This window comes from Pygocentrus nattereri, chromosome 14 (assembly GCF_015220715.1).
Source record: "Pygocentrus nattereri isolate fPygNat1 chromosome 14, fPygNat1.pri, whole genome shotgun sequence".
NCBI lineage: Eukaryota > Metazoa > Chordata > Actinopteri > Characiformes > Serrasalmidae > Pygocentrus > Pygocentrus nattereri.
Window position 1 is genome coordinate 38,283,705 of NC_051224.1, and position 26,198 is coordinate 38,309,902.

At 42.3% G+C, this 26,198-nt stretch overlaps 1 protein-coding gene across 2 annotated transcripts in view; it reads right to left on the reverse strand.

Annotated features, from left to right (window-relative positions):
• cacna1ia (calcium voltage-gated channel subunit alpha1 Ia) overlaps positions 1-26,198 on the reverse strand; it is a 282,477-nt gene that overhangs the window by 56,880 nt on the left and 199,399 nt on the right. For both annotated transcript variants that reach the window (XM_037544719.1, XM_037544718.1), the window contains exons 11-20: positions 22,090-22,241; positions 20,471-20,656; positions 15,209-15,326; positions 14,743-14,898; positions 11,255-11,345; positions 9,152-9,312; positions 7,237-7,707; positions 6,186-6,286; positions 3,685-3,808; positions 2,100-2,168 (exon numbers count right to left, since the gene is read on the reverse strand). In XM_037544719.1, coding sequence (XP_037400616.1) covers positions 2,100-2,168; positions 3,685-3,808; positions 6,186-6,286; positions 7,237-7,707; positions 9,152-9,312; positions 11,255-11,345; positions 14,743-14,898; positions 15,209-15,326; positions 20,471-20,656; positions 22,090-22,241 — 1,629 coding nt within the window. The remainder of the gene's footprint in view (positions 1-2,099; positions 2,169-3,684; positions 3,809-6,185; positions 6,287-7,236; positions 7,708-9,151; positions 9,313-11,254; positions 11,346-14,742; positions 14,899-15,208; positions 15,327-20,470; positions 20,657-22,089; positions 22,242-26,198) is intronic.

Genomic DNA, 26,198 nt, shown 5'->3' on the forward strand with positions numbered 1-26,198 from the left:
TCACGAGTGATGAATAAATCATGGCTCAGTGAGGGTGGGCAAACCGCTCACGCTCAGGACGAAGCGAGCGAGCGTCTGAAGGTGAGCGAGTAATCCGAGGAGAAGTGGTATTACACGCTGTATGTAAGGTCTGACAGGTCCGTCCCTCATCTGCCCCGCTGCTTAATAATTGATTGGTTTGCAGAATGGGTGGCCTACATGTGCCGAGTGCACACAGCTGAATGGATGCAGCCTGCTGGAGACTGCGCCTCTGAGAGGACACTGCCTCTAATTAATACCAGTGCTTAATTGCTCATCATGAGAGAGGTGGAGAGTACTCCCCTCCAGCCTTGAGAGGATGTGAAGAGAGAGTAATTGTGAAAATGAAACAAGAGCAATCGCATTTAGGCTGCCTTTAGACGGTTAAATTTCCGTGCAACTACTTGTGGCTTGCACGCAACAGTGCAACTTGACAGTTACAATAAGCAATTCAAAATGAGCCGAAGTTACATTAATGTAATGGTCAGTCCTTAGTGATTTCCTGAGTGTCCATTGGTCAAAAAATGTAGACTGACAGACGAATTTACCAGTTCCACGCGGTGAAAGGCAGATGATGTGTATCTCAGCCCCTCTTAATAGGCTCATAACTCCGGAAATGAGTCATGGTTGACATGCAGGCGTGTTTGTGGACTAAAGAGGGTTAAGCATGGAAATGAGTGCTCATAGTTCTATATAGAACCATTGTCTTCACTAAACAACCCTTGAAGAAACATCTTGTTTAAGACAGTATGGTAACACTTTCTATGAATGCATTATACGTATAAACACATTCATAACATTATAATGTATTCATAAGGCATCATAAACATGGCTATAAATATTTATAAAAATGCATTGCACATTATAGCCATGTTTATTATGCATTATAAATTGGCAACATAATATATTATAAGTACTGTTCATAAAAAATTATAAGCTGTATTTGTCCAGTCTAACTAAAGTGAAGCGTACTGGACTAAAGCCTCCTCCAGGGTTAAGACTGAGGCTTCAAGTTGAAGTATTTACTGAAGGATTTACTGAAACACTAAAACACAATAAAGCTCATTACAGGCTTCAAATGTCTGAGTTTAAACTAGAGCAACATCAGAGTTTCACCCAATGTGGGAAAGTCAATGTTCACCACTGTTAATGTGCACCACCGTTAGCCTGGCACTGACTTAACACTGCATATCCAGTAGAATGATAGCAGAAATTAGCATTACTGTAGTACTGTAGTTTTACAGAGTAAAGGGCATAAAAAGACTTTGTATGTGTCTTTACTTCACTTTTGACGGTATAACATGTTATTAACACTACTTATAATATATTATAGTAGCAATTCATAATGTATAATATAATAACATGGCTATAAGTGTAATTCAGTGTACTTCATTTTTATAAACATTTATAACTATGTTTGTAATGCCTTATGAATGCATTATAACATGTTATAAATATGTTTATAGACGCTTACAAATGTAACATTCATGGAAAGGGTTACTCGGAGTACTTACAAACACAAACGTGGTGTGGATTGAACATGTAGAATCTGCACTTTCCAAACTATTTCTCAGCTTGAAGAGACAGAAACTCTTTATATGAAATGACATATGCATGTTTTTATCACCAGTGTAAAGGCTGAAAGAAGGAAGATTTGGAGAATATCCATGTGCGATACCTTCAAATCTAACTTTCATTTAGCATAAACAAACATTCAGAGAACATTAACCACAGAGCTGCGCAGAGCGTCAACACTCTCAGTGATCTATCGGACAAATATCTCCAGATGAGCAGATGAGCTTTCAACACTGTTACCCAGAGATGATAACCTCAATTTATAATAACAAACATGATTCTAAAGCAGTGCCAATGAGTCGAACCGTCACAGAGCTGACACAGGACCAGCAAAACAACATCGATTCTAAGACTGAAAGCCTGGCTGCTCAGTTAAAGCACAGAGACCCTGCCAAGACTGTTTACACTGAGGCACTATGCTTTTCTGACAGTGTTGAAACCAACAGCATCACGGCGACATGCTGGGAGAACAAGAAAATCATAAATATCATAAATATCACATTTACCTTCAACGTCATCTCAGCCACGAAGATAGCGGTGAAGATGTAATTAGAGATGGTGAGGAAAAGCCTCTCCTACACAGACAGAGAGAGAAAAGACAGAGAGAAGGAGTGAGAGAAAGAGAGAGAAAGCAAGTGAGAGAAAGAGCGAAAGAATGAGAGAGAGACAAAGAGAATGAGAGAGATGGAAAGTGACATAGACAGATGGAAAAAGAGGAACAGAAAGAGAGGGAGAGAGAGAAATGAGACAGAAAGGGACAGAGAAAGAAAGGGTGAGAGACAAAAATGAGAGAAAAAGAGAGTGAGAGAAAGAGATGGAGGAAGAGAAAGAGAGACAGAGAGAAAGAGGGGAGAAAGAGCAAAAGAGAAGAGAGAGAGAGAGAGAAGGGAGAGAGAAAGCAGGGAGACAGAAAGAAAAGGCGAAAAAAGACAGAGAATAAGAAAGAGAGAGAGAGAGAGAGAGAGAGAGAGAGAGGTAAAATTATTAATATAAATTATTCATAATATTATCATTATTAAACCATCTTTAGGTAGAGGAGGGCAACAGCAATAACCTTTTCCATTCATGACCAATAACAACAGGGATGAAAAAGTCACTGACCCTTCAAAGGGGCAAAGAGCAAAACACTGACCTTAAGTTATGATTATTAAAAAACCAAAGCATTAAATGAACACATGTTGACATGAATCATATCTGACGTGAAACATCTTTGACACACTCACATCCAGAATACTGAAGGGGGGCGGGAGGGGGGCTGCCCTGCTGTAAGTAGAGGTCTGTTACTCGACCTGAGACCACCAGAGCCCCACGAAACATTTGGTTTCAGGCTTGAAAAATCAGGCAATTTTCAAGCTATATCATTCCACTGACTTACAATGAAATTGATTTCTCCTGTAAAGTTACAATTTTGGAGATACGAGGTTTTCTTCTGACTGCAGCGTTACATATATAAGTATAGTCTGTTGCTATGTTCAGAATAGCTCTGCAGTTTGAGGAGGATGAGTTGGGTTGGTGGAAAGGTCACAGTAGATCAGTGGTCGCCAGCCCTGGTCTTGGAGATCTACCTTCCTGTAGAGTCTGGTTCCAACCACAATCTGCCTGCCTGCTCCAGCTAATCAACCTCCTCAAAAGTCTCTGACTGGGTGGCTCAGGGTTGGGTAACAGCTTTGAAGCAGGTTGGAACTCTGTAGGAAAATAGATCTCCGCTAGGAGGGTTGGTGACCATCGCGGTAGATGTTTCCTCTTGCATGTTCAGCCTTTCTACAGGAGCAGCAGTAACAAGAGGAACTTTAGTAAAGCAGGGCTAACAGTTGATCAGAGAAGGCTGTTCTCTGACATGGGTATGATTCCACAACAATATACATTAATAAATTATGTTAGTGTACTCCAGTTTCTCCTAGCAATACATCACTCAATCTGGTCTGGGGCTCCAGTGTAGCAGTATTAGACAGGCCTGGTCAGGCAGGGTCAGGTCTGAAAGTTGCCGGTACAGGTCAGGTTCAGGCTCGGGCTTCAGTTACACATTCATGCAGATCTCTACCTGTATTTATTGAATGTATATGTGAAGTAATATTCATTGCTCAGGCTTACCAAACTGCCCTGAAGGATTTTGGGCCTCTCCAGAGCCACAGTGATGCAATTCGAGAAGATGAAGGCTAGCACCACATAGTCAAAGAGCTTATGGGCTATAATAGACTGACACATCAGCCTGAACCTGAGAGAGGGAGAGAAAGAAAGACAAAAAGAAAGACAGAAAGAAAGAAAATGATGAGAATAGAGATGGTTAAAGTCGACCAGAAATAAAAAACGGTCCTCTTCTTGCCTTTTCCTATAATCTTTCACCATGGCAGCCTTAAAAGTTTGCACTTACATGCATTTCTCAAATAGCATTGAACTGACAAGACATCAGAATTCACCCGGGCCCTGATGACAACTGCAAGAGTTGGTGGGAGGGTGGGATCTGAATCCCGGATGCCACAGCGGGATGCAAGTGACGGCAGGAGAAGGACGTCAGCCTCCCGAGAGGGGATGACAACGCTGATGGTGGCCACAAGCATTCATGTTACCAATACCAGTATGTGGTGGCCAAGTACCTTCACTTTGCTGGGTATATAGTGATGTCATCAGCAATCTAGTTCTCTCTATACATATGTATCTATGGTTATAACTCTCCTTAAGCAGGTGGTCTCTTTAAGACCTCAACAGAGCCTTGCATTAGCACCCTTTACAGCTGACATAATATTTGGTTCCTAAATGGTCACTATTAGTGCTTTATGATCAGGATTTCCAGCATCCATGGCAGGTTGTAGTTGACTGAGATGACATCTAGAGGGGCGCCCAAGCGTGATAAAGCTTGTGGACCTCAATGGCAGGGGCAACATAAAACACATGGCGCGCTAGAGGGCATTTGTGTAGGATATGGGCCGAAGGGGGAGAGCTCATGCCCACTGGGGTGCCCTATCTGTGCATGTTAGCTATATTAGATTTGTAACTCTGGTGCAAAACTACAGGCAAATCCAAAAACTCCAGATGTATCTTGGTGAATGGGAAAACTGTGTAAATTAGATATCTTTTCCCAAACTATCACTTTCACCTGCTGTTAATTCTGCATTTCTCACTCAAATCCAGATAGGTTGACCTTAATGGGTCAGCTCACATGGACACACTGTATATTTAAGGCATGTCCTTGTTTATTGACCTGAATGCTGTTTTCAAAAACAGTGGGCCGACACAGGGGGGGAATTACTGTCTACTATCTCACTGACGCCAATCAATATCCTAATCAAGCCAGTCTCTAAAGCACTGGCAGACCATCACGACCATTGATCTGCTGTGTGTGTGAGATGAGAAGACGTTCGTATACCTGCAGCACAATCTGAGCCCTAAAAGAAAGCTTTCCGATGTGTTATAGTCAAACTAAATGGCTTAACTTAGCCAAGACAGTCTGTCTGGATCCAGCAAGACTCTATTGAGTGTATATAAATAGCATCACTTATTGTAAGCGAGTTCAATACTGTGTAAAACCAAATCCATGGGAGACAATTACTCCTCTTGCACCGCAGCAAGTTTATATATGGGTATTTTAAGTATGCAATGACACATCAATGTCAACATCTCAGTTTTCTTTCTCGTTTCATGCTTGTTTTAACCATTTCAGATCCCCACACTAGGGTCATCTTTGAGTTGTCTGGGCTTTATAATCCCAGGGCCCTATACTGGTGTTTTCAGAGTCCTATATGTCCAGTTCCCAATGTTTCCTAGGCTATATGTTCCCAAGGCAGTTTGTTCCCAGGCTGTATATTCCTAAAGCCACATGCGTGGGCATATGGTCTCATGGTCCCGGGCTTTAAGCTCATGTTGGATAACACACAAGAATGGAAATATATTTTGTGCCAAGCACTGGTAAGGCCTTATGTACCCAGGGCCATATATTCCGAATGTTCCTACTGCATTATATTCCCAAGGCTCAATGTTCCCAGGGTCCTATATTCACAAGGCTATATAATCCCAGCTCCCTCTGTTCTTGCGGTCCAGTGTTCCCAAGGTTTCCAGGGTCCTATAGATCCAGGTCCCAATGTTTCCTGAGCTAAGTTTTCCCAAGGCCCTATTTTCTTAGGGACCTAAATTCCCAAAGCTGTACATTCCTAAGGCCCCATGTTCCCAGCACTCTATATTCCAAAAGGTCTGTGTTCCAATGTCCTATATTCCAAAGACTCTGTCATCCCGGTACAAGGCCCTATGTTCTCAAGGCTTTATGTTCTTGGTGGCTACATTTCCAAAGCCTCGTATTTCGAAGGATCTATTTTCTCAAGACCCTATGTTGATAAGGCCCTATCTTCCCAAGGCCCTACATTTCCAGGACCCTCTTTTTTCTAATTCCCTAGATTGCAAATGACTTATGTACCCCGGCCCTACATTCACAATGCTCTACGTGCCCAAGGCCCTTCATTCCCAAGTCCTTAAGCTTCCAGGGCCAAGAATGAACAAAACTTCACCATAGCTGAACACTGCCTTCAGCTATTTTATACAAAGGAATGTTGTGCTCCCAAATATTAAATCCATGAGTTACAAGGAAAAGAATTTTAACTGACCTGTTCTGTGGGGAGAAGAGGAAGACTGACCAGTCCTCCCGTGTCTCACACCAGTCTGGTCGGTACACTTCGACCATCTTCTGAATCCGGAAGCACAAACTCTGCACAGAGAAAATGATCTTGTATTGTACTGATATATCTTTTAGTTAGCTACTTTCCCCTGTTGATAATCAGTGACTGGTTCAGTTCAGGTCTATACATTTGGGAAGGCGTGGATCACTCATTGCTCATTCTGGAGCAATTAACGAAGGAGCAAATGCTTGGGAATGCATTTGAATAGCAAACCAGTTATGAAACAATGCTATCATATGATTCTTATCCCTCCGGAGATGCCATAATGTTGTTCTTGATTGCTTACAAAGCGAGCGAGTGGCTGTAAATTAAAATGTGGGAGCCCCCTGCCATCTGTTAGCGCCTCTCCTCTTCGCTGCCATTAATTGGGCCAGCCTCATTGTTTGGTTTGATTGTTCATTGTGTGGAAATTGGTTGTGGTTTCGGAGCATCCCTCAAGAGATGAATTGGAGGCTCCACTTGCCTTGAAAGCAGCATCTTGGGGACAACATTACTCCTCCATATTATGTGAAATGGCTTCCATCATACTGCACACTGCTTTTTATAAAGGTATTGGCTGAAAGTGGCTTGTATGAGCCAGGAATGGAAATAGACTTAAAGATTAAAGATTTTTAATTAATGTAATGAAATATTTTTTCCTGTAACTTCTTTGTTTTCAGATGAACTAAAATAGTGTTAAAATAACTTTATGTTGAGCTGCTAGCGGGCAATGAGGTTGAAAGGGGGTGGCTGAAACCCCCCCATCCCCCTCACCCCCACCCCCCTCTGTGATAACAATTCACACCTCTCCAGAAAGATGGCCGTGCCAAGATAACAAGGCCACCACAACTGCAGCTTCATTGACTTGCTGGCTCAACTATGATGAAATTTGCTTTGCTTATGGTTTTGTAAATCTTGCAAAGCTACAAGAGTGGGGTTTCAGATAAAGTGGCCAGGGCAATTTGGATGACTGTCCAATGATTTGCAGCTACAAACTTACATAATCGATTTCATCCTCCAGGTCCTCTCTGTCTTTGCGTGTGTTGACCTGCGGATAGACCTCACTCAGAATTTGTTGCTGGACTGACGGTGTTTTCCCATTGCAGTCCTGATGCTCGCCAACGTTTCCCAGTGCCCCTGAGAAGCTTTTCTTCTGTTGGCGGGGGTGCAGTGGGGGCAGCGGGGGTCCAGGCACCTGCAGCAGCTCGGGCAACTCCAGCGAAAGAGCTCGACGGTCCCTCCGCGGGACAAAGTGTCTGGGCAAAAGAGGCGGAGGCAGGTGCGCAGGGGGAGGGGACAAAAGGGACTCCTGTTCATGGGAGTTGGGACCACGGACCCTCAGGCTGCCCCCACCTCCCACGGCCAGGCTCCTGGAGGGCCGGGCTAGGCTGTTCCAGCTGGATCTGCGGCTCCATGGTCCCTGGGGGGCTGGGCCACCCCAGTTGTGGTAGAGAGTGCCTCGACCTGGGCACTGAAAAAGCACAAAGAGGGACACTGATTAAGAATCGTCCCAGTGCAAAGCATCTTGTGTTATTAACAACTTTCATGAGCAAGTCTTTGATCTTCAGACCAATTCGTTTAGATCATGATTCTTTAGGATGTTATTCGGTGCATCATAGAATCTCTCATTTCACCACAATTTGAATCAGTTTGATTATTTTTATAGATTTTTATGTTTTGAATTTTATATCAGCAAATAATTTATTGAAATTTGGTCTGTAACATTTATTTTAAGCATTTTTGCTACACAAAATCTAAAAATGTCAGATGGTGCAATCGTCCAACTATTTATGCAGATTAGATAAATTATTAACAAAGGCAAGATCATATAAACTTCCTCCTAAACTCATATAAAATTCCATTAATATGTCAAAAATTAGGGCAAGTTTGAAAGTATTTAACTCATTAAATGAATTGCATGAATTCTGATTTGCCCAAATGTCATGCGGCGTAACCAACAATAAAAGATTTTAATTCCGACATGCTTTCGTGAAAGTGTGTTGCACCATAAGGCCCTAAGTGACCTTCATGGTGCAGTGCCAAGGTCAGTAGCCCTCTCATAAATATTAAAAAATGGTCATTTCTGAGTCAAAGCTAGGCTGGTTCAGTTTACCAAGTCAGGCATTGTGACCTCAGGACAACAATGAAAATAATAATATATATTATAATATATATTAAATAATATTAAATATTAAATAATAAAAAACACACACACACACACATATAAACGTTCTTCGTTTCTATGGTTACCCAAGTACAAAGCCCAGTTTATACACACTTTTCAGTAGCTATAAAATAACTTTACAATATGATGTTGTTGGTGTCTGATTGTGCCACGTGACATTTTCTGGAGGGTAAATTGATGATCCTGTTTAAAAAATTTATACTAACCAGACCATTAAAAAGCTAAAATACATGCCTTCGAATAAATCATGCATAATGTATAATCCATTATTCAGTAACTGCTATGAATTATTTGTTAACTACAATGTAAATTACATCGATATGAGAGTGAGGACCTGAACCGTCAACCCACATGAGCCCTTTTCTATTAAGAGGTTAAAAAGCCGTCCTAAGCAAAACATCCCGCTTTAATAATTATAACCCTTTTAAAACAGAAAAAAATGATTGTTGAGCTTATCATAATAAGTTGCTCTCAGCTTTTTGAGTGCGTGCTCGACGACCTTCTGTGCGTATGCTAATCCTGTGCTTGGTTGATGGCTAGTTATAGCCCTCTAAGTGCTACGTAAGTGTCCTATTAATGGTGCGCTAAATGCTAATACATGCAGAGCTGATGGCTAATTATTGGGTTCTTTTGTGCTGGTTTAAGCGATTTGCGGAGCTGAAGTGCTGTGAGATACCCTCCTTGTTCTCAGAGAGAGGAGGCATTTGTTCCACTGAGTATCAGCGCTCACCAGTGCTCTCTGCTCCAGATTAGCCCTCCCCAGGGAGCTAACGCTGCTCTTGCGCGAGCCCAGGGCGAAGCTTAACCTTTCTGCGGGGTACACGCCCAGGGCGTTGGGCATAGGAGCAAGATCCAGATGTCCGTTAGGGGTCAGGGTGCAGATTTTGGGATCTGGGTGAGAAGAAAACATGGGCAAGTTATTGTACGTCCATGTCTGTTAGCATTGGCTCACTTTGCACAGCAGCCTTGGGCTACAGAAGCAAAAGCAGGCCTAGACTAAGACTGAGAGAAAAGTGTGGCCTAAACAAACATAAGCAGGCCCAGATTAAGCCTAATCTGAAAAAGATATTCTTATGCTAAAGAAACAGGCTACTCCCGGAAAAATGCTGCATTTACATGTTGGTTTTGACACAAAACGGTTGCGGTACTTTTGTTAGGCGACAGTCAGCGGCGCGAATGCTTCACAGCATTACAGCAGTGTTGACTGTTTATCTAAATTTTAAAAGTCAGGGGGACACTCTGCATTATTTATTATCTTTTATTATATAATACTGAGTCTTATCATATCTTGGTATCTACAGTACTGTGCGAAGGTCTTAGGCACCCAAGACACATTTTCAAAATCTATTTATTTGTGTAGTAACAAGACGTTCTTGTTACTGTTCATTGTTTTTCTGTTTATTTGAATTATGAATATGACTTTATTCTGATGTATGTTGTGATAAACTCACTGCTGAGCTCAATTGATTAAAAATTTGCTTAGATGCCTAAAACCTTCGCACAGTACTGTACGTCTTCCTCAGCGACCCATTGAAAACAATGGAATATCCAGTTTGCCGTTAACTGTCTACCACAGTTATGGAAATGCAGCATAAGCCGTAATCATTTCATGAAAAAAAAAAAAGCATCGATGATCTTAAGAAACAGAATCGGACCACCACATGACCTCCAGTGAACCTTACCTACTTTCACAGGAAATGGGCACGACCAGGTTACAGATAGTTCTGTATTTTGATTAGGAAGCACACCGTGTCATGCCCAGGGCAAAAGTGCCTTTAGGCAAAAGAAATACAGTCAGTCCTAGACAAAGCCTAGCATAGAGAAAAGAGTGTACTTGAGTTAAAGAAACAGAGGTGGGCTCGAATTACGCCAAAAAAATAATAAATAAATAAATAAAAACAGTCTTATGGCAAAGAAACAGAAGCAGGCCCAAAACTGGGCCCAGCATGCAAGAAGTATTCTTGATCTAAATAAATGAGAAATAGGCCTAGACTAAGCTTAGCACGGAGCAAGAAGTATTCTTGATCTAAATAAATGAGAAATAGGTCTAGACTAAGCTTAGCACGGAGCAAGAAGTATTCTTGATCTAAATAAATGAGAAATAGGTCTAGACTAAGCCTAGAATGGAGTGAAAAGTATTTGTGGTGTAAAGAAACCAGGAATAGGCCTAGACTAACACAGCTTGAAGATAGGAAGTATTCCTGGGCTAAAGTAATAGAAGCAGGCTAAATAAGTCTATTCTTTGTCTAAAGCCCAGACTAAGAAACCCAAACAACGAGAAACAGAGTTTCCTGTTCGTGAAACAGAAGCAGAAGACTAGGTGTTTCCTGCCAAGCCCATTAAAATTTCATGCTTTCTGGAACGAGCGAACCTCCACTGATGCCAGGCTACAACAGTGGAGCTTGTAAGTTTGTCTTCCGTCAGCTGGGAGTTGGTAAGGAGGTCTGCGTATGCATGCATCATTCATCGTGTCATCTCACAGGGTGCCAAGCTGACTTCTGTAACTGCCCTGCCTTTAAACTCATGCCAGTACTAATTACACATGCTTCAAATAGTCCAAACTTTGTACGCGCCCCTCACCCGTTAATCGCTGACTGATGCAATTCAAAGAAATGTAGAATTAATTTGGCAAAACAGAAGAAGAGAGACTGACGGCTCGCTGCACAGAGAGAAATGTTAGGCTAAAGTTTTCATTCTAACAGATGGAGATGCCCCCTGCTTAGGATGCAGCTAAGCTCAGGGACAGCCGCGGCATGTGTCTGAGACTCCGCGTTATCAGAGTACACGCTCGGTGCGACGAGAGCAAATCTCCAGCCAATCTGCTGCTCCGCACCTGACAGCTGGAGAGGATCCTTCTCTTTTTCGGTTTCGTCAAAGTTGCAGGAGGACCTGTCGTCATCCGAGTAGGACCGGTTAGCATCGCCCTGTTTTGAGGGACAGAGAAGGGAGAGAGGCGGAAAGAGAGAGAGAGAGAACGAGAGATGGCATAAATAAAGGGGAACGGAAAGGAACTGTAAGTCAGGGATGCTGAAGTTTTAAACAGCATTTGGGTACCGAATGCTTTCTATCATCACTGTGACAGATCTTCCGCAGTGAACACACAGTTAAAAGATGCACTGACAGGACAGACCAAATTACATCATAATGCAGCATGGGAATGCCTAATATGCCTAATAGAGCAGCAGTGCTCCCATGGGCCTTGAACCCTGGTCTCCTGTGGGTGGGGCAAGTGATTTATCCATTCTGCTAAAGTGTTTTAAATGTCATCGTTCTTAAATCCATTTCAACAGATGCAACGCGACACGTTAATCCACAACCACTCCCCAGTGCTTGTCATTTCACACCAGATGCGACACACACGTGTCGTGAAGCAAGAGCGGTTGTTGTGTTGCATTTTTACGTAGTTTAAATATCAGTATTATCTGTTTATTACTCATATAAACTTTATGTGGATGACATAAAGAGATCTACAATAAAACCTTGACTAGCTGCTTTGACTGCTGGCTTTCTCCCCAGGTGATGTAGCTCTATATGAAGAGGAGGAGACGGCTATATGCTCACAACATTAACCATTGTGAGTCCACTTTATCAGCTCCACTTACTGTATATCTGCACTCTGTAGTTCTACAGTCACAGACTGTAGTCCATCTGTTTCTCTGATACTCTGTTACCCTGTTCTTCAGTGGTCAGGACCCCCTTGGACCCTCACAGAACAGGTACTATTTGGGTGGTGGGTCATTCTCAGCACTGCAGTAACACTGACATGGTGGTGGTATGTTAGTGTGTGTTGCACTCGTATGAGTGGATCAGACACAGCAGTGCTGCTGGAGTTTTAAAACACTGTGTCCACTCACTGTCCACTCTATCAGACACTCCTACCTTTTCAGTCCACCTTGTAGATGTAAAGTCAGAGATGACAGCTCATCTGTTGCTGCACAGTTTGTGTTGGTCATCCTCTAGTCCTTTATCAGTGGTCACAGGACGCTGCCCACAGGACGCTGTTGGCTGGATATTTTCGGTTGGTGGACTATTCTCAGTCCAGCAGCGACACTGAGGTGTTTAAAAACTCCAGCAGCACTGCTGTGTCTGATCCACTCAGGTCATCGCAATGCACACTAACACACCACCACCACATGAGTGTTACTGCAGCACTGAGAATGACCCACCACCATTCCAGTGTGGTATGTGTGGTGTTCTCTGGAGTGACCAATCATGCTTCTCCATCTGGACATCCGATGGATGAGTCTGGGTTTGGCAGTTGCCAGGAGACGGTACTTGTCTGACTGCACTGTGCCAAGCATAAAGTTTGGTGGAGGGGGGATCATGGTGTGGGGTTGTTTTTCAGGAGTTGGGCTCGGCCCCTTAGTTCCAGTGAAAGGAAAAGGAGATTTTGGACAATTTCCTGCTCCCAACTTTGTAGGAACAGTTTGGGGACGGCCCCTTCCTGTCCCACCATGACTGAGCACCAGTGCACAAAGCAGGTCCACAAAGACATGGATGAGCAAGTTTGGTGTGGAAGAACTTGACTGGCCTGCACAGAGTCCTGACCTCAACCCGATAGAACACCTTTGGGACAAATTAGAGCGGAGACTGTGAGCCAGACCTTCTCGTCCAACATCAGTGTCTGACCTCACAAATGTGCTTCTGGAAGAAAAGAACGGTCAAAAATTCCCTTAAACACTCCTAACCCTTGTGTAAAGCCTTCCCAGAAGAGTTGACGCTGTTACAGCTGCAAAGGGACATCATATTAAACCCTGTGAATCTCATTCAATCTCAAAATGTGTGTGAAGTCAAATGAGTGAATACTTTTGGCAATATAGTGTATATAGAAGCATTTTCTTCACTAAAGAACCCTTGAAGATACACCATTTTAAGAGTGTAGTGCATTGCATTGTTTGGTTTGAAGAGACAGATGTTAGTAAGTTCTTCTGATGCTCTTCTGTGTGAAAATAGGGGGCGCTGCAGCACCCTCAGCACTCCACTGCCCGGTTGTCTGGCATACATTCAGGAAAAGTCACTAAATAGCCATGAGCGATCTTTAATGGGTGTGTCACTCTTTGTGACCTTCTCATGGAGATCAGTCTTGCCTTTGGCCCAGTTCCCCACTCTCCACATCTCAGATATAGACCATAACCTGGAAGCCCACTTTTCTGCTGTCTCTGGGGAGATAACCTACTACCGCAGTCTGCCTACCTGCCCATGTAGCCCAATTTAGAGGCCCGTGTGTGTGTGTTGAAAAATAAATCCCGCCATCAGACGCCTCCTGAGAGTTCTCAGGAAAGAGCTCAGCCAGTATGAGAAAGGGATAAAAGCTAATGACCCCTGTGTTAACCTTCTTGGCTTGCTGTGCAACAATAAAAGAGATCAAATAGATGGCAATAGATGTGAATGAATCCCGTCCATTCTGTAAAGATCTCAGCAATGAAGCATGAAAACAGACAACTCAATTCAGAAAGCTTTCTTACAATGTGGACATGACAGAGCGTCATTCTAGGAGTGTTTCTCTCACTGGTCCCAAGTGGTGGGAACTGAAAGTACACTTTGGTATGGACAGTAAAGGGCATGACCACAGCAGTACAGACAGGGGAGCTGCACATGCAAGACTAGAAAAGAAAACCTCTTTCAAATTTTCATTTAGTGTCTTAGGTCTGGAGTCGGTTAAGCGCAAGTCCAAGTCTGATCAATGGTCAGTCAATATATTACTCAAGTGCAATTAGAGCCTGAGTCCCCATCTCTGCCTCTAGTCAACACCTGGCATCTTGCATCTGGATCAGGTTTGCATATCACTGTTGTCAGAATAAAATCTCCAAAATGCTAACTTCACAGGAGAAGGTAAAAACCTACTTTACTTTAATGTTGGTCAATAGAACCAGCCTCTTTTCCAAAGTAATTTTTGGTCATTTCTTTTTGTCCATTCATCATGAAATTTACACACAATGTAAAGGACAATGTGCATTTTCAAATTATGTCAAAAACTGAAAAATGAGACACGAGATTTTGTTGTGACAGCAGCGATATATGCTTGAGTCCATCCCATTCTACTGACAATGCTTTTCAAAGCTTGTGGACATGTCTTGCAATACCAATGCCAGCAAAGTCACACTTTAAAGTAGCCAAATCTATTAATTAAAAGGGGCATCTGGACACTTTTGGGCATATAGTATATGTAATCAACTTTACCCTCTCCACACCATAATTAAGATCTTTCTATGAGCAGTAAAGGCTAATACATACATATAATGCAAACATGCCCTATAGGTACTTGGCCCTATACCCAGGACAGTGCATCTAAACCCAGAACCCGGAAGCCCGGAAGTGTACCTCAGCCTGGAAGCCCTCCACCAAAATAGCCACCAGCAGGTTGAACAGGACATAGTTCCCGAAGGTCATGAGGGCCACGAAATAGAGAGCAGCGAGGGGGGAGGTAGATGCCATGCCATTGTACAGCACCATGTTCCAGTCCTCCTGAGTCAGGATCTATACAAATAAAAGCACAAACACATTTATATAATACTTATATATACCTCTATAATGCTAATATGGCAGGACAACCAAAACACCCAAATGGCTGCATTGGCACCGTTGACATTCATTCATTTATTCATTTGTCATCTAAACCACTTATTAAAATAATATTTTAATATTATTATATATTTAGTAGTTTTATATATTAAAAACTGAAAAACAACAAAAATGGAGATACAAGATTTTGTTCTGCCGGCAGCGATATGCAGATCAATTAGTGCTCTTCTAATTAGGCAACTCTTTGTTTGTGAAGTGCTCATACCTGAAACACGGTCACGATAGCCCAGAGCAGAGAGTCAAAGTTCTTCCGGTCTGGCACTGTATCTCCAGCCTCGGTCTTTAGACTGAACTTGCAGCCAAATATGTGCATCCCCAGGATACTGTTCAAACAAGACACTGGAGTATTATTTAGTTCAAACTCCCCATAGTTTTCAGCACACCTGAGTTCTGTTTGTATGGCACTTTTGACAATAGCTGTTGTCTCAAAGCAGCTTTCAAGAAATGTTGATGCAGCCCCCTAATGAGCATCACCACAATTAGTTTGTTTTTTTGTTTTATATATATATATATATATATATATATATATATATATATATATATATATATATATATGAAGAAACACTGAGGTGAAAAGAGACTGAAAAGAATAAAACGTCCCTAAGAGCACAATGAGGAACCGAGACTCAACAGGAAAAACTCCCTGAGAGCATGAGGAAAAACCACTGAGAGGAATCAAGACTCCCTAAAGCTCCCCAAAAGCTCCCTAATGTTGCATATCCACTTGCAACTTCACCTTCCACATCGTATGCATCTCAGTGGAAAGCTCTGATGCTTTGGATGGTGCATGATGCTTTGTTGTGCGGTGGGCAGTCATTGGCTGAAGGTTAGGGAACCAGCCCTGTAACCGGAAGGTCACCGCTTCGAACCCCTCAGCTGACAGTCCATGACTGAAGTGCCCTTGAGCATGACACCTAACCCCCAATTGCTCCCCGGGCACCATGGATAGGGCTGCCCACCATGTGGGCATGAGGAAGAACCTCAGAGGAACCAAGACTCTAAGGAAAATGACCTAAAATCATGAAGAAGGAACCCTGAAAGGAACTAAAAGAAAAAAAATCTCCATGGAGAAACCATGGAGAGGAACCAAGACTCAAAAGGGAAATTCCCCAAAGATAATGAATAAGGAACACTAAGAGGAACCAAGACTCAAAGAAAAGCTCCCCAAGAGAATGTGAAAGAACCACTGAGAAGAACAAGCACTGTCCTCTGAAAGTTTTTCTAAGGAAAAACACCCTAAGATCTTAAAGAATGAACACTGAGAGGAACCAAGACTCAAAAGGAAAATCTCCTTAAGAGCATGAAGAAGAACCACAGAGAGAAACCCAGACCCAAAATGGGTACCCATGCTCCTCTGGATTGCATGTTGTTAGGACACAAGTAAGACAATATTTACAATTAAAAAAAAGGCATTGAGACATAAAGGGGACAGACTCCTGAGAGAAACCAATGAAGTTAAAAGTCAGAAAACTGGTGAAAAAATGATCTGGAGGATCTCCTTGTGTGGGACACATACAGGATGGTAGATGCAGCAGATGTCTGGGAGCTGGGAACATACCATGATGGTCGATATAAAACTGAAGAAGGTCAGTCTGAGATTAAGACAGTATTATAACATCTAGAAACATGAGTTCATGCAGAGGTTAGTCAGCAGTCATCTACTGGATTAAAGCCTCTAGAGCATCCAAGCAAGCCCTTTTGATTCCACAAGCATCATCTGTAATGAGTTCTGCATTTACATTTCAACAAATTTCCTGTGGAATTGAGGACAGCCAGATGTTAATTGGTCATGATGTGTGAAGGAAGAAGGCAGTAAAGGCTCATGACTTTGCGGGTATTTGATTTGCTAGAAAGGAAAATGAGTGGCTTCTATTTGAAACATCCCTAAAGGGGGAGACTCCACAACCATGGCATCAGCAGTCGAGTCAGTACTGTCTCCTAGAAACAGAAGTTCAGTCCCTTTGAGCCACAGAGCTTTCCTGACCTTCTCCTTCTCCCACCGTATAAACCACAGAGGGAGAGATGAATGACTGTGGCAAAGATATGCAGATAAAAGTGACACGTGTCCTCAAGAAAAAGACAAGTAAAGATCCCCATGGGACATCAGCAAGAGACACAGATAGACAAGTAGACATGAACTGCCTCTAGGCTGATGGATGGAGGACAGAAGCTGTTTAACAGTGAGGAAACATAATGAGAGAGATGGGAATAGCCTCAGTGTCCAAATGCTGCTATTCTGTACTGAGTGAAAGTAGGATTAAGTGTTACTCTATGGGACTTGGTGTCCCAAAACCATCCGAGCACAACGGATCATCATTAGTTGGTGCAGCTAGCGTGACCTGAAGCACTCTGCCATGTTAGGCAAGAAACTTACCACATGCAAACACAAATCAATTTTTCATCCCATTTTTCACCCAATTTTTCTCCCCATGTCAGACATCAAGACTGTACATGTACTTTCTGAGCAGGCAGAACTGGAGCTAGGATGGTTAGCAAGTGTAGCACAAGTAATGCTGCAGTACTGAACTAAAAAGTCATTAATACTATGTCTAAAAAGTGTTAATCCTAATTAGTGGAACTGAACAGTGAACAGAAGCAGCATGCAGAAGGTTTGAATTGTAGATAATGAAAGATTAAAATTATGATAGATTGACAGAGAATTCATTTTCTCCACAATAATTCAGACTGTCCACAAGGGGGTGCTATTAGCAAGCAAGTAACAATATTGCGCATTTTTGAGAGAGAGGAAACCAACACCAGCAGGATCTTATGAATGTAAACTGGAAAATCCTAAATCCTAAATAACACACGGACATGGACAATTTTTGGGCATTTCATACGTCACAAAAATATCTGAATGCACTCCATATTGTTCAGACTACCGAACGTTCTAAAACTACTAATGCAACATAGGATGCTAGGAACATAGGGGCCTGGAGAACATAGGGTTCAGGGACCATAAGACCCTTGGATCATAGGGCCCTGGAATCATACGACCCTGTGAAGATAAGACCCTGGACACATAGGAACCTGGGTAGATAGGACCCTGGACATATAGGGCCCTGGACACTTAGAACCCTGAGAAGATAGGACCCTGGGAACATAGAACTCTGGGAAGATAGGACACTGAAAACATAAAAGCTCCCAGAGATCTGCGATTGGCTAACTGTGCACTGAATGATAAAGGGAACAATAGAAGCCGATTAAGTTCTCATAAACTCCAAGCCATGGACTGCTATGGCATGGCTGGATTTCAAACTCAATGTCTGTCTGTTTGACCATAAAGTCCTGGGCACCCTGGGAACATATAGCCATGGAAACATAGGGCCCTGGACACATATCACCATCAAAAGATAGGAACCTTGACATATAGGACCACAGGGCCTTGAGAACAGAGCACCCAGGGACATAGGGCCAAGAGAACATAGGGCTCTGGACACATTGGACTCTGAGAACATAAGACCCTTGGCTATGGCATTTCCAGGTTTTGCCAAGTGTGTTTTCACGTTATTGTGGTGGTTATGCACAACAAGAGGGTGACAGAGTCCAAGTCGTGTAGTATATAAACCATATCTGCTATTATTTCAGTAGCCACAATAATAACAAAGCTGTTCACAGTAGGAAATAGCAGTAAGAAAAGAATGAGTGATGCTGAGGGGGACAGAATTTTAGTCTGTCTTGTCCAGTCTACATGGACTAAAGCAAGCTACAGCAGCTCCAGAGGCCCCTTGATGCAAAGCTCGGAAAGCCTAAAATAAAATGGTGTGTTAAAATCAATTTTGCATAGCTTGAAGCATTTGCATTTTCATTCTTACATTGGATATGATTCTGGCCAAGCTGTTTGAAGGATCTGGGCCCGGATCAATAATTTCTAGCCACTTTCAAATGATACTGTTGATGCATATTGCACATTTTCAATAAAGCGCAGCCATCTGTTCCACCAATACCCATACAAGATCCGGAGGCAGGGATGGAGACAGGCGCTAAGTGTATTCATTTAGGAGTCATAAATCAGACCATTGTTTGAAGCTGACGGGCTGTAAATTCAGTGGGACAGGGGGATGGAGCTGTGTGAAGACGAATGGAAGGCGGAGGTTAATGCACTCAGTCCGGCATTAGTCTCCGTCTGTATGGAGCACTCAGCAGGAATTGCAGTACTGCAGGGGGGGACATTGGTGGGCTTTGTGTTATTGCACCACCTGCAATACATCTTCCTCTGATCCTCATGGACCTGTCATGCTGGAAAAGGCTAATGCTGGTGTTCACAGACAAAGCCAGGCAGGTAAAGAGTGCAGTTCCAAGACTACAAGGTTACGATGTCAATAAAAGGAACAGAAGGTATTATTGTGACTCCAGTTCCATGACTTTTCTAAATGTCTCCAGAATAAAAAGGGTAAGATGTAAGCACACTCATTCAGAGTGGTTTGAATTGGCACTGTTCACAGTGGTGGTGGTGAAAGGAACCAGACATCTCAAGGGTTTAATGCCTCTAATGTCTCCCTCACAGAAAGTTATTACACGAAATGGTTATAAATGCACTACATGATGTCTGAGACATTGTTTTACGATAGTTTTGAGAAGATTTTGGTCTAAAACGTATCTTTAAAAGAACATTCACAGTCAAGGCGTACATGTAGGGTACTATAGGGCAAATAGTTCCCAAAGAAAGTATTTTGTTTCAGAGTCATCACTTTTTTTTACCATCATCAACATTCCATATAAAACTCAGAGGACACGTATAGATTCACTGGTGGTTTGGATCAGTGGAATTCCCCCTTGTGCTTAACATGTATCATCCAAAAAATGCCTATGGATTATTCCATAACTACTATGAAACTGCTATTTACAGTCGTGCTTAAAAGTTTTGTGAACCCTTTAGAATTTTCTATATTTCTGCATGAATTTGACCTAAAACTTGAACAGATTTCAGTCCTAATAGTAGATAGAGAACCACATTTAACATATGAGACAAAAGTATTAGACTTGGTCATTTATTTACTGAGGAAAATGATCCAATATTACAGATCTGAGGCAAAAGTATATGAATCTTTAGCATTAGCAGATTTGAAGGTAAAATTAGAGTCAGGTGTTTTCAACCAATGGGATTGCAATCAGAGTGACCACCCTGTTTTATTTAAAGAATAGGGATCCAATCTGATCTTCACAACACATGACCTCAGAAGAAGAGCTGTTGAAAGGAAAACTGCATTCTAGCATAAACACCTTATCCCATCTGTGAAACATGGTGGTGGTAGTATTATGGTTTGGGCCTGTTTTGCTGCATCTGTGCCAGGACAGCTCGCTGTCATTGATGGAACAATGAACACTGAATAAAACCAGCAAATCAAGCACCACTGTACATAGTTATAGACATACATACAGATATAGAGTTATGACAATAAAAATAAAAGTTTGTGATGACATAAGTACGATACAGAAGAGCATTCACAAGCACACAGATTCCTACCTGAAGATGAAGATGAAGAGCATGAGCAGCATGCAGAAAGTGGCCACGTTGTCCATGGTCTTCATGAGGACCACCAGCTGTCTGCGCAGAGCTGGCATAAAACGCACTAGCTTTATCACCCGCAACAGCCTGAACGTCCGCAGCACGGACAGACCGCCGTCAGACTGACCAATGATCTCACAAACACTGTAGACAAACACATACAAAAGAGACAGAGATTTCGTTTTCAAAAGCATTCAGCAAATATTCTGTATGAACAAACGTATTCCAGTGTTTCTTCTGGAATCAAGGCTACTGGCAGAAAGTTTGCCCCCCTTTTCTCTAATGACAGTGTATTCTTCTGGAAAGGATTTCATCTTGCACTGGAAGGACTAACCAATTGACAAATTACACATGAAAATCAATATTTTTCTTTTTTTTTACATAATTTGAAAATGCCTGTTGCCGTAAATATTATTCGTAAATCTCATAATAAATGGATTAAAAGAAATGACCCCAAATGACTTGGAAAAATTTCTGGTTCCATTGACCTACATTAAAAGCGAAGCAGGTTCACCTGTGAAGTTTTCTTCTGACAAAAGAGATTCTCTAGGACAATTTCCACTCACGCCAGCGGGGGCGCCAAAGTCTCAAAGGCCTTTTTTTTCACACCGAGACCAAGTTTTATAGGAAAAAAGCCTTAAAACTGAAGGTAAGTTTTGAAAACACATTAACACTAATGGCTTCTTTCACAGCTCATGGTTGCTTTCAGGCTTTCAGGCTGAAGCTGAGCCTCAAACTGCTTAACAAAACAGCACCTGCTTTGTAGAGTTTCAGCTGTGAGCTGGTGTTTAACTTATTCTAACAGAATAGACTGTCTTTCTTTACTTCCATTAGTACTAGATGGGCCTATTTCTTCTTCTTTGTGCTTGTGCTTGGAAAAGTTTCATCACATTAAAACGTGTTTTCAACTGTGTCTGTAAAAATAATAATAATCTGTATAAAAAAATAATTGTAGCCCTGCTGGCTTTGTCTGTTTGTAGCCCTACGGTTGAGCCTTTCTGTCTCACCTTAGAACAATCATGTCTCGGGATTGTAACAAAATGTCCTAAATAAGGGCTTCAGTTTGGTTATCTGGGCTTCGAGTGAGCAGTGAGATTTGATTTGCTCAAGAATCCCTGTGTTTTCCTTGCTGTTCAAGGTACTCTCAAAAGTCTCTGCCACACATCCATGATGAACCACAGCAAAGACCATGGCCTTTATTGACCTTATTGACTGCTTTACACTAGAAGTTGGAACATTGCTGTGAGGATTTGATCACATTCAGCCACAAGAGCATTAGTGAGGTCAGTTCTGGATCACTACAACTCATCCCCCAGGAGGACAGCCCGGAGAATGTGATTCTATTCTCCACAGCATTACACCTATCTAGCTGACACTTGGCATTTCCCATGGTGACCTTAGGCTGGAACCTGTTTTCACTCTGTGGAACTCCCATGACTTTCATGTCCACTCAGAACGCTGGAACAAAATCTACTGCTTTGTAAATGATCCCCTTCGACTGAATGAAACAAAAGTGATTGGAATTAATTACACAAAAAATGACATCTTCCCAATTTCAATACACCAGCCACACTGACCTGATGATAACGATGATGCCATCAAAGATGTTGTATGGGTTCCTCAGGTACTCAAAGAAGCCGAAAGCCGTCAGTTTGAGGATCATCTCCAGGGTGAACATGCTGGTGAAGACTATATTGCAAATCTCTAGCACATTGGTCAGCTCATCAGGCTGAAGAGAGAGAAAAGAGCAATGAGGAGAAGAACAAAGGAGGAAGAGATGGAAAAACCCTTCAGTCCATTATGCTGGAATCCAACTTTTGACATTGAGCGAGCATTTTTTAATTTAAGAGAGTGTATTGTGGCACCTTAAATGCTTTGATTTTACCATATTTACACACAATAGAAGAAAAGTGGAGACAGCACCAGTAGAGCACAGCAGAAAAAGAAACAAATGCAGCAAAGGAGCAGATCTTCAATGTGCTTCCAGCAGCTTTACTCCGTACATGGCAACCCAGGCCCATGAATAATTAGTAGCAAAGCCGGTGCCGCCGTTTGTTCTGTGTGGCGTTTTTTAAGATGAATTGTACTGTAGGAAAACAATACTGCAAAGCTTTTCCCGAGACTAAGAAACCCTTTTTACAGTGTTTTAACATGATGATGGTGGTTTTCACAGAAGTGTGTGCCTCTAAAGTAAGATGTGCTTCCAAAATGACCTCCTAGAGCAGAGGTCATCGACTAGATTTGACTGGGGGCAAACATTCACAGAGCAAATAGTCTGGAGTGTCTGCAAGCTGAAAGTGCAAGAATGTTGATGGTGATTCATTCACTTGGTCATTATGAGTAAACATAAATAATTTCTGCCTTCTTGGATTCATGCTGAGTGCTAAAACTCTGATACATAGCAGGGCAGACTTTATTTTTAATTACAAATTGAGTTACATATTCAATATCAGATGTTTGTCTGAATCACGTCACTGTTTTAACCCTTTGTTGGAATACGAAGGCTAAAAGCAGAGCAATAATATCAGCTTTTGGGGTGATTTTCAGAGCCAAATTATTCATAGATGCTGACGTCACAGCTCGATGACACCAAGCTAGGTCAAGTGGGCCAGCTCTGCTGAATGTCCTGATATGTGGATCAGGTCTGTAGCTTAAACTGACCTGAAGTTATGAAGCATAGGATTGTTCTTTGAAATATATGTTGTCTGGTATTTGCCAGATGCTGAAAATGAATAACTTGGACATGAAGGCCATTTGGACTGGGAGGTAAACAAACAAAGGGTTGTCTCTGAGTTTTGCACGGTAATGTAACGTAGGATATTGTTCAGATGAAGAAGGAACCACGCGACTGATGCCAGACTGGGTGTGAAGAAGGCGTCACCTGTATGATCTGTTTATCGCTGTGAGCTGCTGATGATGCTGAGTTGTAAGGTGGTGATGAGCTCAGTTTGAGTCATAAATATCTCCACAGCACTGTGGTACAAGGGATTACTCCACACACGCCGCACAGATAAACACTATCTATCTCTGTCCAGGCTTCAGCCATCTAACACCAAAGGCCCTGTAAAAAATCACAGTGTCCCTATCTCACTAGATAAACGACAGTCTGTTTGTATGGGGGTGCGCACGGTGGTCAAGATTTTTGGCTGGATACAGTAGAAGAGACTTCTTTCGCTCCCTATCTCTCTCTCTCTCTCTCTCTCTCTCTCCCTCCCTCAGAGTATCAGACACCTCCATCTCTTTCTGATCAATATCCCTCCATCACCGAGCCTGGGCAGAGAACAACCAACTGAAGGACAAATGAAAAAAAAACAGTGGCAACACTGAGGAGGTGCCATTTAAAGCGACAGGATATTGACACGGCAATCAGAGCAGTTAATGGCAAAGAGCTGGAAACCTAAAGAGTCACTAAACTTCCTCCTGCTATGTGTTCTCTTCTCCTTTCCTCTCCTTTCTGCACTAGTGGCAAATTCTTTTGTCCCTTCCCTCCTCACTTCATTCCATCCCATTCCAATCATTTGCTTTTCTTCTCTTCCCCTTGGCCAGGGAGGGAAAGATTTCCCTTTCCTTCCGTTCTCGTTCCCTCCTTTCCTTTCCCCTGGCAAAACAGGTAAGAAATGTCCTGTCCTGTCCTGTCCTGTGGCAGCACTGGTAAAACCTCCTTTCCAGCAAAATTGAGTTTCCTTTCCAGTGGCAACACTGAGGATAAAGTCCTTTCCTTTTATCCATTCCTTTCCTTTGACTCTTCTAATGTGTTGTCTTTTCCAGTGGCCAGTGAGAGAAAAACTTCCCTTTTCTTCCCTGGAAAAATTGAGGTAAGAAATTTCATTTCCTTTCCTGTCCTGTCCAGCAAAACTGAGGTAAGAAATGTCCTTTCCTTTCCTTTCCTTTCCTTTCCTTTCCTTTCCTTTCCTTTCCTTTCCAGCAAAACTGAGGTAGGAAAAGTCCTGTCCTGTCCTTTCCTTTCCAGCAAAACTGAGGTAAGAAATGTCCTGTCCTTTCCTTTCCTTTCCTTTCCAGCAAAACTGAGGTAGGAAAAGTCCTGTCCTGTCTTTTCCTTTCCTTTCCAGCAAAACTGAGGTAGGAAAAGTCCTGTCCTGTCCTTTCCTTTCCAGCAAAACTGAAGTAGGAAAAGTCCTGTCCTGTCTTTTCCTTTCCTTTCCAGCAAAACTGAGGTAGGAAAAGTCCTGTCCTGTCCCTTCCTTTCCTTTCCAGCAAAACTGAGGTAGGAAAAGTCCTGTCCTGTCCCTTCCTTTCCTTTCCAGCAAAACTGAGGTAGGAAAAGTCCTGTCCTTTTCAGTTGCAACACAGGGGTAAAAAATTCCTTCCCTTCCCCTCTGTAGAAGTGTCCGCACCAAGCATGCATGTCATTCTCCCTCTCTTTCTGTCCTCTCCACCTGTTCCTCCAAACGTTCCTGCTCTCTCCACCTGTTCCTCCATTTATCTTTCCTGAACATGCCTGTGAATGTGTTGGTCTATCACATGAATCAAATCTCAGTCACTGATACCCACAAAACCACCAGCTGCTGCTGATGTGTGTAAATATTATGATCATTTTGTCATAATTTCAATATTACCAGTGTTTCTATAATGCTCAGAGCGTGTGTCTGACTCACGGTGAATAATGTCACTTCTATACAATACACCAGCGTACAATGGGCCAGGCATCATAAAACTCAGAGAAACAAAGCAAGGGCTCATTCGGCGCAGTGTATCAGCACATATGTGTTCCATTTAAACAATGATATTTTACCGGTCTACATGTTTAATAAGCTGAAAATGCTGCGTAATGGAAGCGCAACCATTCTTTTTTCTGCATCTGCCTCCCTCTTTCCCCGCTCCACAACACTGTTATTTTTAGATACTTCAGAGAGGAGAGAATAGGGATCGACTGCAGGGAGAGAAGAAGTGAGGGGGTGGAAGAGACAGCAAGAGGGAGAAAGAAATAGATACAGTGAAAGAGAGAGAGAGATTGGGGAGAAGAGGGGGAGGAGAACAGCATGTTCAAACATACAGCAGAGCGAAAAGTGATCGAGAGACATTAACTCCGCAGAAGTGGTGAAATATTCCTTCACGACTCCATTAGTTTGACTGGCAGTCTTTATAAAGACGCCTCTACTGGAGACAGCAGCTATTATACTACCTGACTAACACCAGTAAGCAGATAAAAGAGACAGGAATTCCTTCAAAAGCTTCAAAACATACTAAGCGTGAGGTGCCAATGTGTCCCAAGAAGCCGCACAGACATCAGGGGAGGTGTCCCTGTATGTTTATGGATGCGCAGTACTTTAAATTGAATACACGATTTTTATAACCTTGGGGTTATAAACATTAACATTTCATCAAATGTTACAACTCGAGCTTGTTGTGCAATCAAATGTGTGACTGTGGGCATAAAAACTTGGTTACTGAACCACACATCAACAATCTGATTGGACATCAAATTCATACTGGATTAAAATCGCTCCACAATTATTACAGTCAGACTGTAAAACTTCACACTGCAGATTCATACTAGATTAAAATCTCTCCACAATTATTACAGTCAGACTGTAAAAGTACACACTGCAGATTCATACTGGATTAAAATCACACCACAATTATTACAGTCAGACTGTAAAACTACACACACTGCAGATTCATACTGGATTAAAATCACTCCACAATTATTACAGTCAGACTGTAA